At 49.4% G+C, this 12,640-nt stretch overlaps 1 protein-coding gene across 3 annotated transcripts in view; it reads right to left on the reverse strand.

The window, feature by feature from the left end:
- Window positions 1–12,640, reverse strand: part of HDLBP (high density lipoprotein binding protein) — a 41,100-nt gene that overhangs the window by 3,980 nt on the left and 24,480 nt on the right. For all 3 annotated transcript variants that reach the window (XM_065074212.1, XM_065074215.1, XM_065074213.1), the window contains exons 10-25: window positions 12,117–12,221; window positions 10,498–10,576; window positions 9,696–9,835; window positions 9,295–9,399; window positions 8,920–9,033; window positions 8,532–8,618; window positions 8,239–8,370; window positions 7,714–7,932; window positions 6,953–7,174; window positions 6,504–6,722; window positions 5,677–5,815; window positions 4,811–4,947; window positions 4,081–4,185; window positions 2,176–2,310; window positions 1,491–1,634; window positions 1,122–1,307 (exon numbers count right to left, since the gene is read on the reverse strand). In XM_065074212.1, the coding sequence (XP_064930284.1) occupies window positions 1,122–1,307; window positions 1,491–1,634; window positions 2,176–2,310; window positions 4,081–4,185; window positions 4,811–4,947; window positions 5,677–5,815; window positions 6,504–6,722; window positions 6,953–7,174; window positions 7,714–7,932; window positions 8,239–8,370; window positions 8,532–8,618; window positions 8,920–9,033; window positions 9,295–9,399; window positions 9,696–9,835; window positions 10,498–10,576; window positions 12,117–12,221 (2,268 nt within the window). The remainder of the gene's footprint in view (window positions 1–1,121; window positions 1,308–1,490; window positions 1,635–2,175; window positions 2,311–4,080; window positions 4,186–4,810; window positions 4,948–5,676; window positions 5,816–6,503; window positions 6,723–6,952; window positions 7,175–7,713; window positions 7,933–8,238; window positions 8,371–8,531; window positions 8,619–8,919; window positions 9,034–9,294; window positions 9,400–9,695; window positions 9,836–10,497; window positions 10,577–12,116; window positions 12,222–12,640) is intronic.

Here is a 12,640-nt window from a genome sequence, read left to right on the forward strand (position 1 = left end):
GGAAGGCAGAGCAGGGTCTGCAGCAGGGACCCATCTTCCAGAGGGCTGCATGGCCAGTGTCCTCACGCTGCTGCAGGCATTTTCACCATGAAGCCATCAGCATGAAGCACAATAAGCTTTCTGTCCCTTCCACAGACTCATCCTGGCTGACAAACACTTTATGGAGCTGGCTTGGTGCATCCCATACACAGCCACTGACCTCTCTTGCAGCTTGCCTTCCAGATGGGTGCAAAGAAGCCATACAAGACAGGACCAAAATCAAAGGCTGCTCTTTTGGGAACCAAAAAGTTTGTTTCAGCAACTGCGCCCAGCCAAGACGCAAGTTTCCAAAGCCTCAACTGCTCTGGATTCACATTCATGACTGCACCGTAGCAAAGCATGCTGCTCTCCCTGGAGTCAGCTCACTTCACCAAATCTGGAGCCCTGAGAGTTGGCCAAGATTCCGAAAGCCAAGGCCTAGAGAGACAAAGAAATCCAGAGGATCTCCCCAAGTTAAGCTTGAGCTGAGGGCACCTGGGCACAGTCCTCTCCCAGAGCCCCCCAGCAACTGGCCTGACTGTCCACCTGCAGTAATGGAGCAGCTGACATAACCAGCTCCTCCCTTTGAAGACCACGTGGAACCTTGTCTGCGAGAAATCCACTGAAAGGGCTGCACAGAGTGACAGAGCGCAGTGCTGTTTGCAAAGCAAACGCAGCGCACTGAGGAAGCATTTCCAGGTTCCTCATCTGCCTGTGTTCCAGCAATACAGCAAGGGCTCAGGCTCCCCTCACCTGGCTCGGGGACGGGTGGCGCAGAGCTGAGGTCCTTGCAGATGCTTCAGCTGGTGACTGGGTGCGGTGCCCACACAGTCCAGCTGCCTGGGGCACACCAGGGTGCTTGTCCTAGGGATTCTGCTCACTTGTGGTGACAGAGCTGGAGATGAGCAGGACAGCACCAGATTTTCTTTTGCGCCTGTTCCAGCTGAAGGTGCTCAAAAGGCACAAGATGCAAGGACCACAAGGTGTGAGCCTCACACTCCTGAATTCAGCTCCCAGCACCAAGCTGCTACCAAGCTCTTAGCACAGGAACAAGTGGCACCACTGACCCAGCCCAGCCTGTGCTGCATCACCCCACCACTCACCTTGAACTCATCCATGATTTTGCGGATGGCTTTACCACGTGCTCCAATGATGCGTGCGTGAACACGATGGTCCAGAGTCACATCCTCAGAGACCATCTGCTCCAGCTCACCAACGATCTTCATGATGGCATCCCGGGCAGCCTCGGCATTCTTCTCATAGCCAGTGATGGTGATCTGGTCTTGGGCCTGGGGTGCAGGCAAATGCATAAGAGACCAGGCTCATAAAGCAGCCAAAGGCATAAAGCCTTCCCCCTGCTAATCACCTCTACCCTCCACCTTATCCAAAGGTAGCACAGCGAGGTCAGAGTCACAGAGAAGATGCTGTGCCTCCTGTGCTCAGAGACAACCAGCAGCCCTCTAACTTCTCACCTGGCTTTCATCATCCTTGTCAGGGAACTGGATGTTGACCTCATGCTCTGTGCGTATCTGGGTGATCACTGCTCCCTTCCGCCCAATGATTTTAGGGTGATACTTGGGATCCACAGTGACTGTCAGCTTGAAGCTTCGCAAGGCCTGGAACAGGAAAAGCAGAGTGAGGTATGACAGGGCATACACCACAGCTGGTCCAGTGATGTCCACCTAAGTTCCAGTGTCTCCTTCTGGCTTCTGAGATGCATGGAACAGATTCTGCAGGGTCATGCCTCCAGTGTACGTGGCTACAGAAGAGAGTCTGTCTGCTGGGGCCCTGTGCTTTCAGCAAGTTCAGCAGGAAACTACAAGTAGCTAACAACCATGCAACTAGTTCCTCACCTGTTTATTCAGAGCAGTGACAAGGATTCAATGAGAACAGGTATGGAGACCCCTAGCACAGTAAGGTTCCCAGCTGGCGGTGTCTTAGAGGTATGTGAAAGTGTCATAGAGCCCTGGGCAGTCCAAAACTCTCTTATCAGTTCACGTAAAACAGGTTCCATTTGGGTAACTCCACACCCACAGAGCAGCTAAGGGTGCTCTCAAAAGGAGAGCGGTTCCAGGAGTCTGTGCAGCTTCTGAAAGAAGCGCCCAGAGGCCAAAGCCTTGTTTGGCTGCAAGAAAGAAGGACAGGCACAGGCCTTACCCGATCCTCTTGTTCAGCTTGCAGTTCCTTCACTCTTTCCAGCAGCCCAGCCTTGGCACGGTCCAGGTTGGTAGCCAGCCCAGTGATGGTGATGATATCTGACTGCAGCTCAGGAGCAGGGACCTGGATGTTCACCTGAGTAACAAGTACCGATGACTGTTTTGTATCACTGCATCTCGCTGCTCTCCCTTGCCATCAAGACCAGCTCCCACCCAGACAGCCTTAACCACAGTGGAAGGGACCTCTGGAGGTCTCTGGTCTGACCTCCCTGCTCAAGCAGGGCCATTTAGAGTCAGTTGCCCAGGACTGCATCTAGATGGGTTTTGCACAGAACCCTGTTTCTTTAACTGTTATCTATATCAGATTGCTTTGCTGCAGGGCTTCAGTCCCCTGCAGTCCCTGTGTCAGCTTTCTGGGGAGACAGACAGGTGCAGCCTGTTTCGCCCAGCCTAGGAGAAAAAAAACTCTCCCAGTGGTGAGGAATCCCTGTAGGCACCAAACAAGTCATGCAACCTTCATGGCATCAACACCGATCATACAGCTTCAGCACAAAGCCCCAGAGCCAGGGACTAAATCAGACAGGTCTTATTTTCTTATTACAGAACCTGTATTCCATGGTCAAGCCACAATGGTCCTGCATGTGTCGCAACTGACTGACATCACCACTAACATGGTTACTTACAGATTCTCCAGGACAGAGGAGATGGGAGGAAGGGCAACACTATGACATGGAGCAACTACATCAGTGGACAAAGGAAGGGCTATGGATGTCGTCTATCTGAACTTCTGTAAAGCCTTTGACACGGTCCCCCACAACATCCTTCTCTCCAAATTGGAGAGATGTGGATTTGGTGGGTGGACTGTTTGGTGGATGAGGAACTGGTTGGATGCTAAAACCCAGAGAACAGCGGTCAGTGGCTCAATGTCTGGATGGACACCGGTGACAAGCGGTGTCCCTCAGGGGTCTGTATTGGGAATCTTCATCAATGACATTGACAGTGGGATCAAACGCATCCTCAGCCAGTTTGCGGATGACACCAAGCTGAGTGGTGCCGGTGACACGCCTGAGGGACAGGATGCCATCCAGAGCAACCTGGACAACCCGGAGGAGTGGGCCCATGTGAACCTCATGAGGTTCAACAAGGCCAAGTGCAAGGTCCTGCACCTGGGTCAGGGCACCCCCCAGTATCAATCCAGGCTGGGGATGGAGGGATGAAGAAAAGCCCCCAGGACAAGGACTTGGGGGTGCTGGGGGTGAAAGACTGGCCATGACCCAGCCATGTGCGCTTGCAGCCCAGATGGCAATCGTATTTTGGGCTGCATCACCAGCAGCTTGGGCAGCAGGTCAATGGAGGGGGATTCTGCCCCTCTGCTCCGCTCTGGTGAGACCCCCCCTGCAGTGCTGGTCCAGCTCTGGGTCCTCAGCACAGGACACACATGGACCTGCTGGAGAGGGGCCAGAGGAGCCACAGGAATGACCCGAGGCTGGAACAGCTCTGCTGGGAGGACAGGCTGAGAGAGCTGGGGTGTTAAGCTGGAGAAGAGAAGCTCCGGGGAGACCTTATTGCGGCCTTTCCATACTTAAAAGGGGCCCATAAGAAAGATGGGGACAGACTTTTGAGCAAGGCCTGTTGTGATAGGACAAAGGGTGATGGTTTTAAATTAAAGAAGGGAGATCCAGGCTGGACATGAGGAAGGAATTGTTGCCCTGAGGGTGGTGAGAGCCTGGCCCAGGTTGGCCAGAGAGGTGGTGGATGAACCATCCCTGGAGACATCCCAGGCCAGGCTGGACGGGGCTCTGAGCAACCTGAGCTGGTAAAGATGTCCCTGCTCGTGGCAGGGGGGGCACTGGGAGAGCTGGGAAGGGCCCTTCAACCCAAACCATCTGTGATTCTACAAACTTACTTCAAACTCATCCATCATTTTGCGGATCCCACTTCCTTTCTGGCCAATGACGTAACGGTGAAGATCAAAGGGAACTTCCACCTCAATGGTGACAGGAACCAGAGCCTGCAGAGGAGGAAGCACAGTTTATCAGTTGAAATACCTCCTGTCTTTCAGCTTGCCATACATTTGCCCAAAAGAACATGTTGCTGAACTGAGGTACTTCCCCTTGTAATCAGGACAGGAAGAAAAAACAACTGTGAACACCAAGATAACCTGTTGGGCCTTAGAGCATTTCTTCCAAGCAAGTAATCTTAAACCCCACCTCTAGGGACAGGCTGTTTTCATATCCTTGGCTTCCATCTAGCAGAGACTTGGACAACAACACTAAAGGAGGATAGCAAGGTCTGCTAAAGCTAGAATGATTCACCCTCAATCAGACTTTCTCTCTTTCCAGCTGTGGTTGATAAAAGAAGCACGTCATGCTTTTACGGCAAGTAACTTGGTGCTACCTGTAAGCTCTAGCAACTGCGACATCAGGCACTATGATTCAGGTCATCAGGCTACATCACAGAGCAATGAGAGGACTTCCCTTGAGTGGCACACACCACCTTTCCAGTTAGCATCAGAGACCACCTGGACTGCAAACTTGACTGAGTAGTTTTTATTACCACCACTAAAGCCTGCAGTGAGGTTCTTGCATCAGGGTAACACCACGTTACAGGGCCAAGGGGCTCAGAAAGCCACGTACCTGCAGTGCCTCCTTTGCTGCCTCGCACTTCTCCCTGCGGCCAGAGATGATGATGATGTCGCACTTCTTTGGAGAACTGGGATCCGCATCCTTCCCATCCCTGCCTTCCCCACCTTCCTCACCATTCTCTTGCACAGCTGGAAACACAGAAAGTCTCATGTTAAATGCACAGAGGGTTCCTTGCTCATTAGCTCCTCAGGCTCAGCCTGGGCTTTGCCACAAGAGGTCAGACACCACAGACTGCTGTGGAGGTTACTCCTAGTTTGCCACAGCTTAGCCTGGAATGAGCAGAACAAGATCATTCACTGAGACAGTCTCTTCTCCTCCACACCTCTCTGGACAGCACTGATATTGACTTTGCCTGCACAGAAAGGACCTGCAGTTGCACTACGGGAGTGGAGGCTGCTCTCCGACATCAGCAGAGGCAGCGAGGCTGGCAGTTTCTTTCCTGGCAGGGAAGTTCAGCAGCACAGCCCTGGATGGTACAGCAGGATAGCTGGTGCTGGGTCCCAGCTGTGCTGAACTCAGTACACCTAGTGAAGGGAGCAGGAGAGCTCAGAGGGACCTTGGCAAGCCTGCAGAGCCCTTTTTGCCAGGGCAGGTCCTCGTACTCCCTGCACTCTGAGGTGAGAACACATCCAGAATAGCCAGGTCTGTGGTTTTACCTCCTAAAACTGTCCACTCCTCCCAAGAGGGCATGATTGATGCCAAACTCAGATTTAAGGACACCGCAGGGAACACCTGGGATCAGTTCTCCAGAGATTGTGAGCAGGACATCTCTGCTGATAGACGGTGTAGGCTACATTACACTGTACTTATTTGATTACCCTAACTACCATGAGAGCATGCATCTATGGGTATAATACCTGGGTTCTCCTCCCTGTCAGGGAATTTGATCTGGACACCATAGTCCCGGGTGATCTGCTGGATTCGGGATCCTTTGGGGCCCATAATGGAGCGGTGGAACTTTTGAGGGATGGTGCATTCGATTGTCACTTGAGCTTCCTGCGAGAAAGCAGAGTTGCTCTATTGCAATGCAGCCTCTTTCACACCAGAAAACAGGCTGCTTGTGCACGGTGAAATCCATAACGGCCAAAGCAAGGAGTTACAAAAGGTAAGAGCTGCTGGGAGGGGAAAAACTGAAAGTTTCCCAGAATCTTTCCTCTCTGAGAGAAGTTAGCAGAGGATTTCTTAATTAAGGCTTCCAGGACCAAAACTCAAGCTCTTTATTACCATGAAGAGGAAGCATGAGAAGAAAGGAAAAATATGAAGACAGAAGGAAAGAAAGAGAACAGGTTTGACAGTTGTCTGCTTCCAAAAGACAATACTAACAGCAGAGGAAACCCCACAGAGCAACCACTGCCCAGGGCCAGGCAGGGAAAGGCACAAGGCGGCTCCACTGTTTTATTTAATGTCTAGAAATACACTATGGAAGGGCCTCCTACTTCCACTCCTAAAAACTAGGAAGATGGTCAGAGGAAGCAATTCCTCCATATAGCATTGCTATCTTGGAGCCAGCTGTCATTCCTCAGGCTGGGATCTAAAATCTGCAGACCTTATGTGTTGACAGAAAAGCTTCAAATCCCACAACTACTGTTGGACTTGTTCATGTAAAGTGTGGCTGTGCAGCGGATTCAAGAAGGGCACTTTTGAAGCAACAAAATATAGAACAAACAGCTTTCCTGTGACATACCAGGTCCTCAATAATCTCCTGGATGCGTTTCTTGGCTGCCTCCACACAGTCCTTGGCTCCCTTGAGGGTGACTTTGTCGCTCTGGGTGCCAGAACGCGGGAAGCTAACCATCACACCGCCATACTCATCTGCAATCTCACGCAGAACTTGCCCTCTCCGGATGACAAAGTGGCGGTGATGCTTGGGATCAACCACCATGGAGTCTTCAACCACATTATCCTGCCAACAGACGAAAGCCAGTCAATCCCACCTGTCCCAGTGATAAGCACGAGTTTGCTGCACACAACAGCAATCAGCTTACAACCTCTCCCAACAACTGATAGTAAGAAGGAGCTTCCCGAACTCCCATGAAGGGCAGCAGAGGGTTTCAGGACAAGCGGGTCCTCCATGCTGACTCATTACATCTTGCTACAGTGATAGGCATGGAAGTAGGAAAAGGTAGTTCATACCAGGTTCTTGATGAGGGCCTCCAACTCCTTCTGCGCCTCTTTGACAGCGTCCTCAGTTCCCATGATAGTAATCAGCTCCTGATCTTTGTCCTCAGAGGTTGGGAAGATGATGCGGGCTCCGGTGTTGTCACGCACCTTACGGATGTTGCCACCCCCCTTACCGATAAGGAATTTGTGGTACTCTGGCTTTGCACGGAGGTCCACGGTGTAACTCTTTGTTTGCTGAAAAGAGTCAATTAACCATAGAACATGTCAATATATAGAAAATGCACATCAGCATCAACAGTAAGCGTGTAGGTATGTAATCTGCACCCACACACAGTGTTGCAAGAGCAATGTAGATGCAGCGTGCTGTCAAAGTCAAAAAGGTAAACTGTATCTTAAATTAAAATCACTACCCGAAAGATGTTCTCAGGGCTGGAAGGCTAACTCTACACTCAGCACAGCTGGTAAGAATACGAGCAGAAAAGACGTCCCTGGTAGAAGGGTGACACTCCCACAAGGCAGCGTAACCATTTGCTAACTGACTGGTGCAAGCCGGGCAGCAGCCACAAGCAACCAACCAGGAGAACGTGTTCACATGCTGCTATTAGAAAGGGTTTTTTTTTTGCTATTAATGACCAGTCAGTCAGTCCCAAGTCAAAGCAAAGTCTTGTAACCTAAAGTTCTCAAATCTGAATATATGCAGGGTGCACTTCAACCCCAGAAAAGAAACAGCTGGCCAAAACAATCTGCACCTTCCCCTGCGAGACAAAGCTCACCTTTTCCTCAGCCAGGTGCAGCAGCTGTTTCTTGGCTTTCTCCACATCCTGGGCTGGGCCCCTGATGGTCACAGTGTCACTGCCAGAGCCCTCGGTGGGGAAGTGGATGTGGACTCCACCACACTCCTCCATGATGGAGCGGATGAAGCGGCCTTTGGCGCCAATGAGGGAATTGTGCAGTTTGGAAGGAATAGACACCTCCACCTCTGTGATGTTGGCCTAAGAGAGGACAATACCAGGCTGTTAGTCAGGATGCAGAAACCTGTGTGCACCCACTCTGCTCACCCTCCAGCTCCCCCACTGCTGGGAGCTTTACAGAGCTGCGTGTAAGAAATGCCCAACCAGAGGAGTTTGAGACTGGCTACTCCTGACATGACCAGCCACAAACTTCAGTGTAAGAGTCACAAATACTGACACATTTGTTTCCTCCCAGCCTTCCCACACTACAAGCACTTTTTCTGTATTTATGCCTTATAGCAACATTTTCAAACCCCTCATCTGCAACAGGCCAGTCATTTAACTTACCAGCTCCTTCTGGATGGCAAGAATTCTGTGCCGAGCAGCCTCACAGTTTGCTTTCTTGCCTGTGATAATAATTGTCTCCGAGTTACTGTTCTCTGCTGGGAGATCAATTTTGGTGTTGCTTTCTTCACGGATCTGCCAAAAAAGGAAAAAAAAAAACGTCTCAGAAGTGTCCGTGTCAGAAAAAGCCCTGGATGTCGTATTTGACATCACCACTGAGCAGGAGAGAGCAGCAAGTGGGGTTTGGTTGCAGGCAGTGACCAAAATGAGCACTAGAGATAGTAAAGATATCTCACCTTCTTGATGTTGGCACCTCCTTTCCCAATGATGTTCTTGTGGAATTGTTTGAAGATGGGGACAGAAATAGAAAAGCTGTTTTCAACCTAAGGGAGAAAGGAAGGGAGAACTGAAGATTACACACTGTCATGACAAACGAAGCTCCATCCCAGGAACTTGAAAAACAAGCTTACACACAATTAAGGTCTCTATATGAGAGACTTGCAAGAATAAGCAAAGGCAAGCACTTTCTCCTGTAGCCCTTAAATAACAGGTATCACTCCCCTGCCCCCCCATCCAGCCAGAACAGCATCTGTAGCTCCCTCATCTTGAGGTGCCTCAGCCTATCTGAGCCTCCAGGGTTGGCCAGGCACGTAGGAGAGAACAGCAGACACAAGTCTCCCTTACCAGGTCTGCCACCATCTTCTGCATGTATTTGGTGCACTTCTCCACCTCATTTTTGGGACCTCTAAGTTGGACGATGTCACTCTTGTGCGCAGGGTCTGGGAAATTGATGATAACCTGCAAGAGGTGGTCATCTATAGTTAACTCAAGATAACACAAGAATTGCCGTGTCAGACACATGCAAAGGTTGGGGGATTCTACACATCCCCTTTCCCGTTCAGAAAAGGGTAACCACGTTAGCAGCCTCTGGCCAAAAGAACAATCTTCTCATACATATTAGGTATAGAAGACACTAAATTTATTACTTCAGTGACGATGTGTCTGCTACCCAAGTAGGAAATATCCCTTCTGGGTTCCTCATCTCCTAGAAAGCCTCACCTCTGGGAATTTCTCCCGAATTTCCCGGATCCGCTCACCCTTCTGTCCAATGATGGTCCGGTGGAACTTCTGTTCAATGATTAGGTCCTTGGTGCGTTCATTTTCCTGATGAGAACAGAGTTAGATTGAGTGTTCAGCAGAAGGGCCACACACATTTATTTACCAGTTTGCTGCCTGACAGTTTATTTGTCAGCATTGTCCCTTTTTTCTCCTCTAGACAAAATTCACTCCAGGCTGACAGAGAAGGGGTATCCAAGGGACTAGAGGAACATATCTGTGAAGAGGAACTCACACTTGTCCTGAGATCCAAGTGGGCAAGGGGCACACACTTGCACCAGAAGGTTATAAGGGAATCTAAGAGCTCAAACCCTGTGGCCTCCCAAGCATCACACCCTACTCACCATACGGGAAGCGAGTTCCAGCAGCTCTTTCTTGGCCTGTTGGACCCCCTGTGGGTCTCCTTCAATTCTGATCAGGTTGCTCTTCTCATTGTCCGGGGGAATGCGCACAGACACCTTGTAGAGGTCCTTAATCCTGTTAACTTCAATGCAAGGGCTGTGGTGACACAGTCTGCTAGGCTAAGACTAGGAAGCAAGGCTTGGAGGCTGTTTATGGAGTAAACCAGCCTCTGAGAAGTGGTCAGTGGGGTGGGGTTGAAGCAGGGAGAAGTGCCTTTTCACTCTGGAGTTCATTGGGAGCAGATCTGTGCCACACAAGAACCCGTACAAGTAAATACTGTTGCATCTACAGAGCAAACTGTTTGCCAGAGTGAGGCCTTTGTTTCTTCGCAAAAACCAGCACCACATTTAGATTAGAAGATGATAATTCATTTCTAATCCCAAATTATTTTCTGGGGAGAAACTCCTCAAGCAGCTCTCCACCACCCCCAATCAGCTGCTAAAATGTAATTCACATAGAGCAACTTAAAACCAAAACAACCACACAATTCTTCAGCTAAAAAACCAAAAATTTCTTCCAGAACATGGCAAAGTAATACCACCACTGTTCAATCTCCCAAGACATTTTCACACATTAAAGCCACCCTAAGGCCTCACTGCCCATTTACCTCCTTGTGCCAACACCCCTTCAGAAGCACAGAGAAAATGTGATGGAGACGGCACCCTGGATGAGCTACAGAGCCCAATACGATCTACTCAAGACGGGGAGTCCAAGCACAGTAAGGATTTGAAAGGCCCCACTTACTGTTAGCTCCATTCTTGCCAATGAGGTGTCGGTGGAATTTGTGGTCAACATTGATTTCTGCATAATCCATCCGGTTGATCTATAAAGAATGACACAGGGCTGGGTAGGGTAGGCCACCACTACTTCTGTCTTGTGTCCAAAGTAACGGCTACTGCCAGCAGTGGCACTTGCTCTCCAGCTACTCATGATCAACTACAAACACTGCGTACTTGACCCCCCCTGCCAAACCTGCAGCAGTTTGGTCCAGGCTCCAGAGGAGGCAATGGTTTTACTACTCACAGGTCAGTGTATGAGCCCAGTTCAAGTTCAATATTAATCATTTAGTTTAAGTAGATGCACACCAAATGTAATAGACTATTTAGAGATATAAGGCTGTATGATTTTTAATATACTCTTTGGTTCATGTTACTTAGCAGACTAGATTTGCTAAAATTTTAAGCTCGTATTTACCAAAAGCAACTGCAGACTACGCTAAACGCCTGCAAGATAAAGTCCAGCTTGTGTTTTGCTGGGAAAAACGGAACTGACTTGGAAAACAACAATCCAAGGCCAACACAGAGACATCGCAGACATCTGCAGAGCAAGGCCTATTTTGCACTTTGCTAAGAAAGGATTTATCCAGACAAAACGGATATGGACCAAAACCAACTGCACAAAACAAAGGCCCACGTGGAGTCAGGGAAAAAGGGTCCAATGGGGAGCAAAGGACCTGGTGCTGAAATTTTGCTATTGGACTGGATCTTGGAGTGAATGGTTTGTAAAGATATAAAAGTTTCTAGTTTTCTATGCTTGGGTGGACATCCCCGCAGGTATCCAGCTTGAGCCAGCCCTCCTGCTCTTCTGCTCAATTAAATTTTTATTTTTCTAAGAATTTTGTCTCCTGAAATTCTGCTCTGCATATGGTTATCGGGTCTTGCTTGAAAGTTTGCTACTGGAGTTTTAAAATACAGACTCCAGAGCGAATGGTTATCAGGGAAAGAGGAATCCTGACAATTTGCACCACAATGGATGCGGCCTTACCCGAAAGTTTGTCTCTGGAGCCCCAAGACACACACTCTGGAGTGAACGGTTATCAGGGAGGGAAGACGCCTGAAGGTTTGCTTTGTGAACAGATATCGGGCTCCTGGAGAGAAGGTCAGCAGCATTCGGCTTGGCATATTTGCCCCATGCAGTAAATAACAGAGTGAACCTGCCACCAAACTCTTTAAGTTACGCTTCTCTCTAAGAAATTTTAACATTGTTCTGCAGCAAGCAGAACCCTGAATTACTCCCCCATGACTAGCACTCTTCCTGCCATTAAGCAGAGCAGAAGCACGACTCTGGTTCAAGCTGAGAGCACCGCGGTTGCGAAACAATTAAAGGGACTTATCTCCCTCTCCAGTTCCGACTGAAAGAGAATCCTTCCTTCTCTGCATCAGAACAGTTAAGATCTGCTGCTGTTCTTTTAAGAATGCTATGGATGAGCTTCCTAAACAAGGGCTTCACCCACCTGCTGCACAACTTGCCTTCTGCAGGCGCTGTTAAGCATGTCAAGACATCATATGGATGCAATACACACCTCTGTTGCCCCTTGTCCCCCACTTTCTTCTTATGTACTGGAACTAGTAATACCAACTTACCAGATCCTTGACCATGACTTCAATCTGTTCCTGAGCCACATTCACATCTTCTGTAGGTCCTTCCAAAGTGATTTTATCTTCTCCTTCAGTGAATTCGATGTGAACCTTGAGACAGAGGAATGAATCCAGTGAGAATTTTCCAAGATACAAGCCAGGTGAACGCTGTTAAGTCAGGCTGACGCCATCAATCCCTGCCATTAAGAGATGGTTTCCTTCCCACAAAGTACACACATCATTCCCATGGTTTCAGAAGTGGGGAACTTACAGTTCAGGCCATATCACAATGTCTAGAGCCCAAGGCTTTGGTGCTGCCCTGGATTCTGCAAGGGCTTTGGAGAAGTCACTCACCCAGCCTCTCTCTAGATCTCACCTCACTCACCAGGGAGAAGCCTCATTGAAGTCAGTGTTTGCAGGTATCCTACTACATCAATTCTCAAAATAGTACCACACAAATCTTCCTTTGAAGGGCTCGACAAATGAGAACTACAGAGGATGAGTGGTGTTCGCAGCACTAAGAGAGAGGC

The sequence above is a fragment of the Columba livia genome, chromosome 9 (genome assembly GCF_036013475.1).
Source record: "Columba livia isolate bColLiv1 breed racing homer chromosome 9, bColLiv1.pat.W.v2, whole genome shotgun sequence".
Classification (NCBI taxonomy): domain Eukaryota; kingdom Metazoa; phylum Chordata; class Aves; order Columbiformes; family Columbidae; genus Columba; species Columba livia.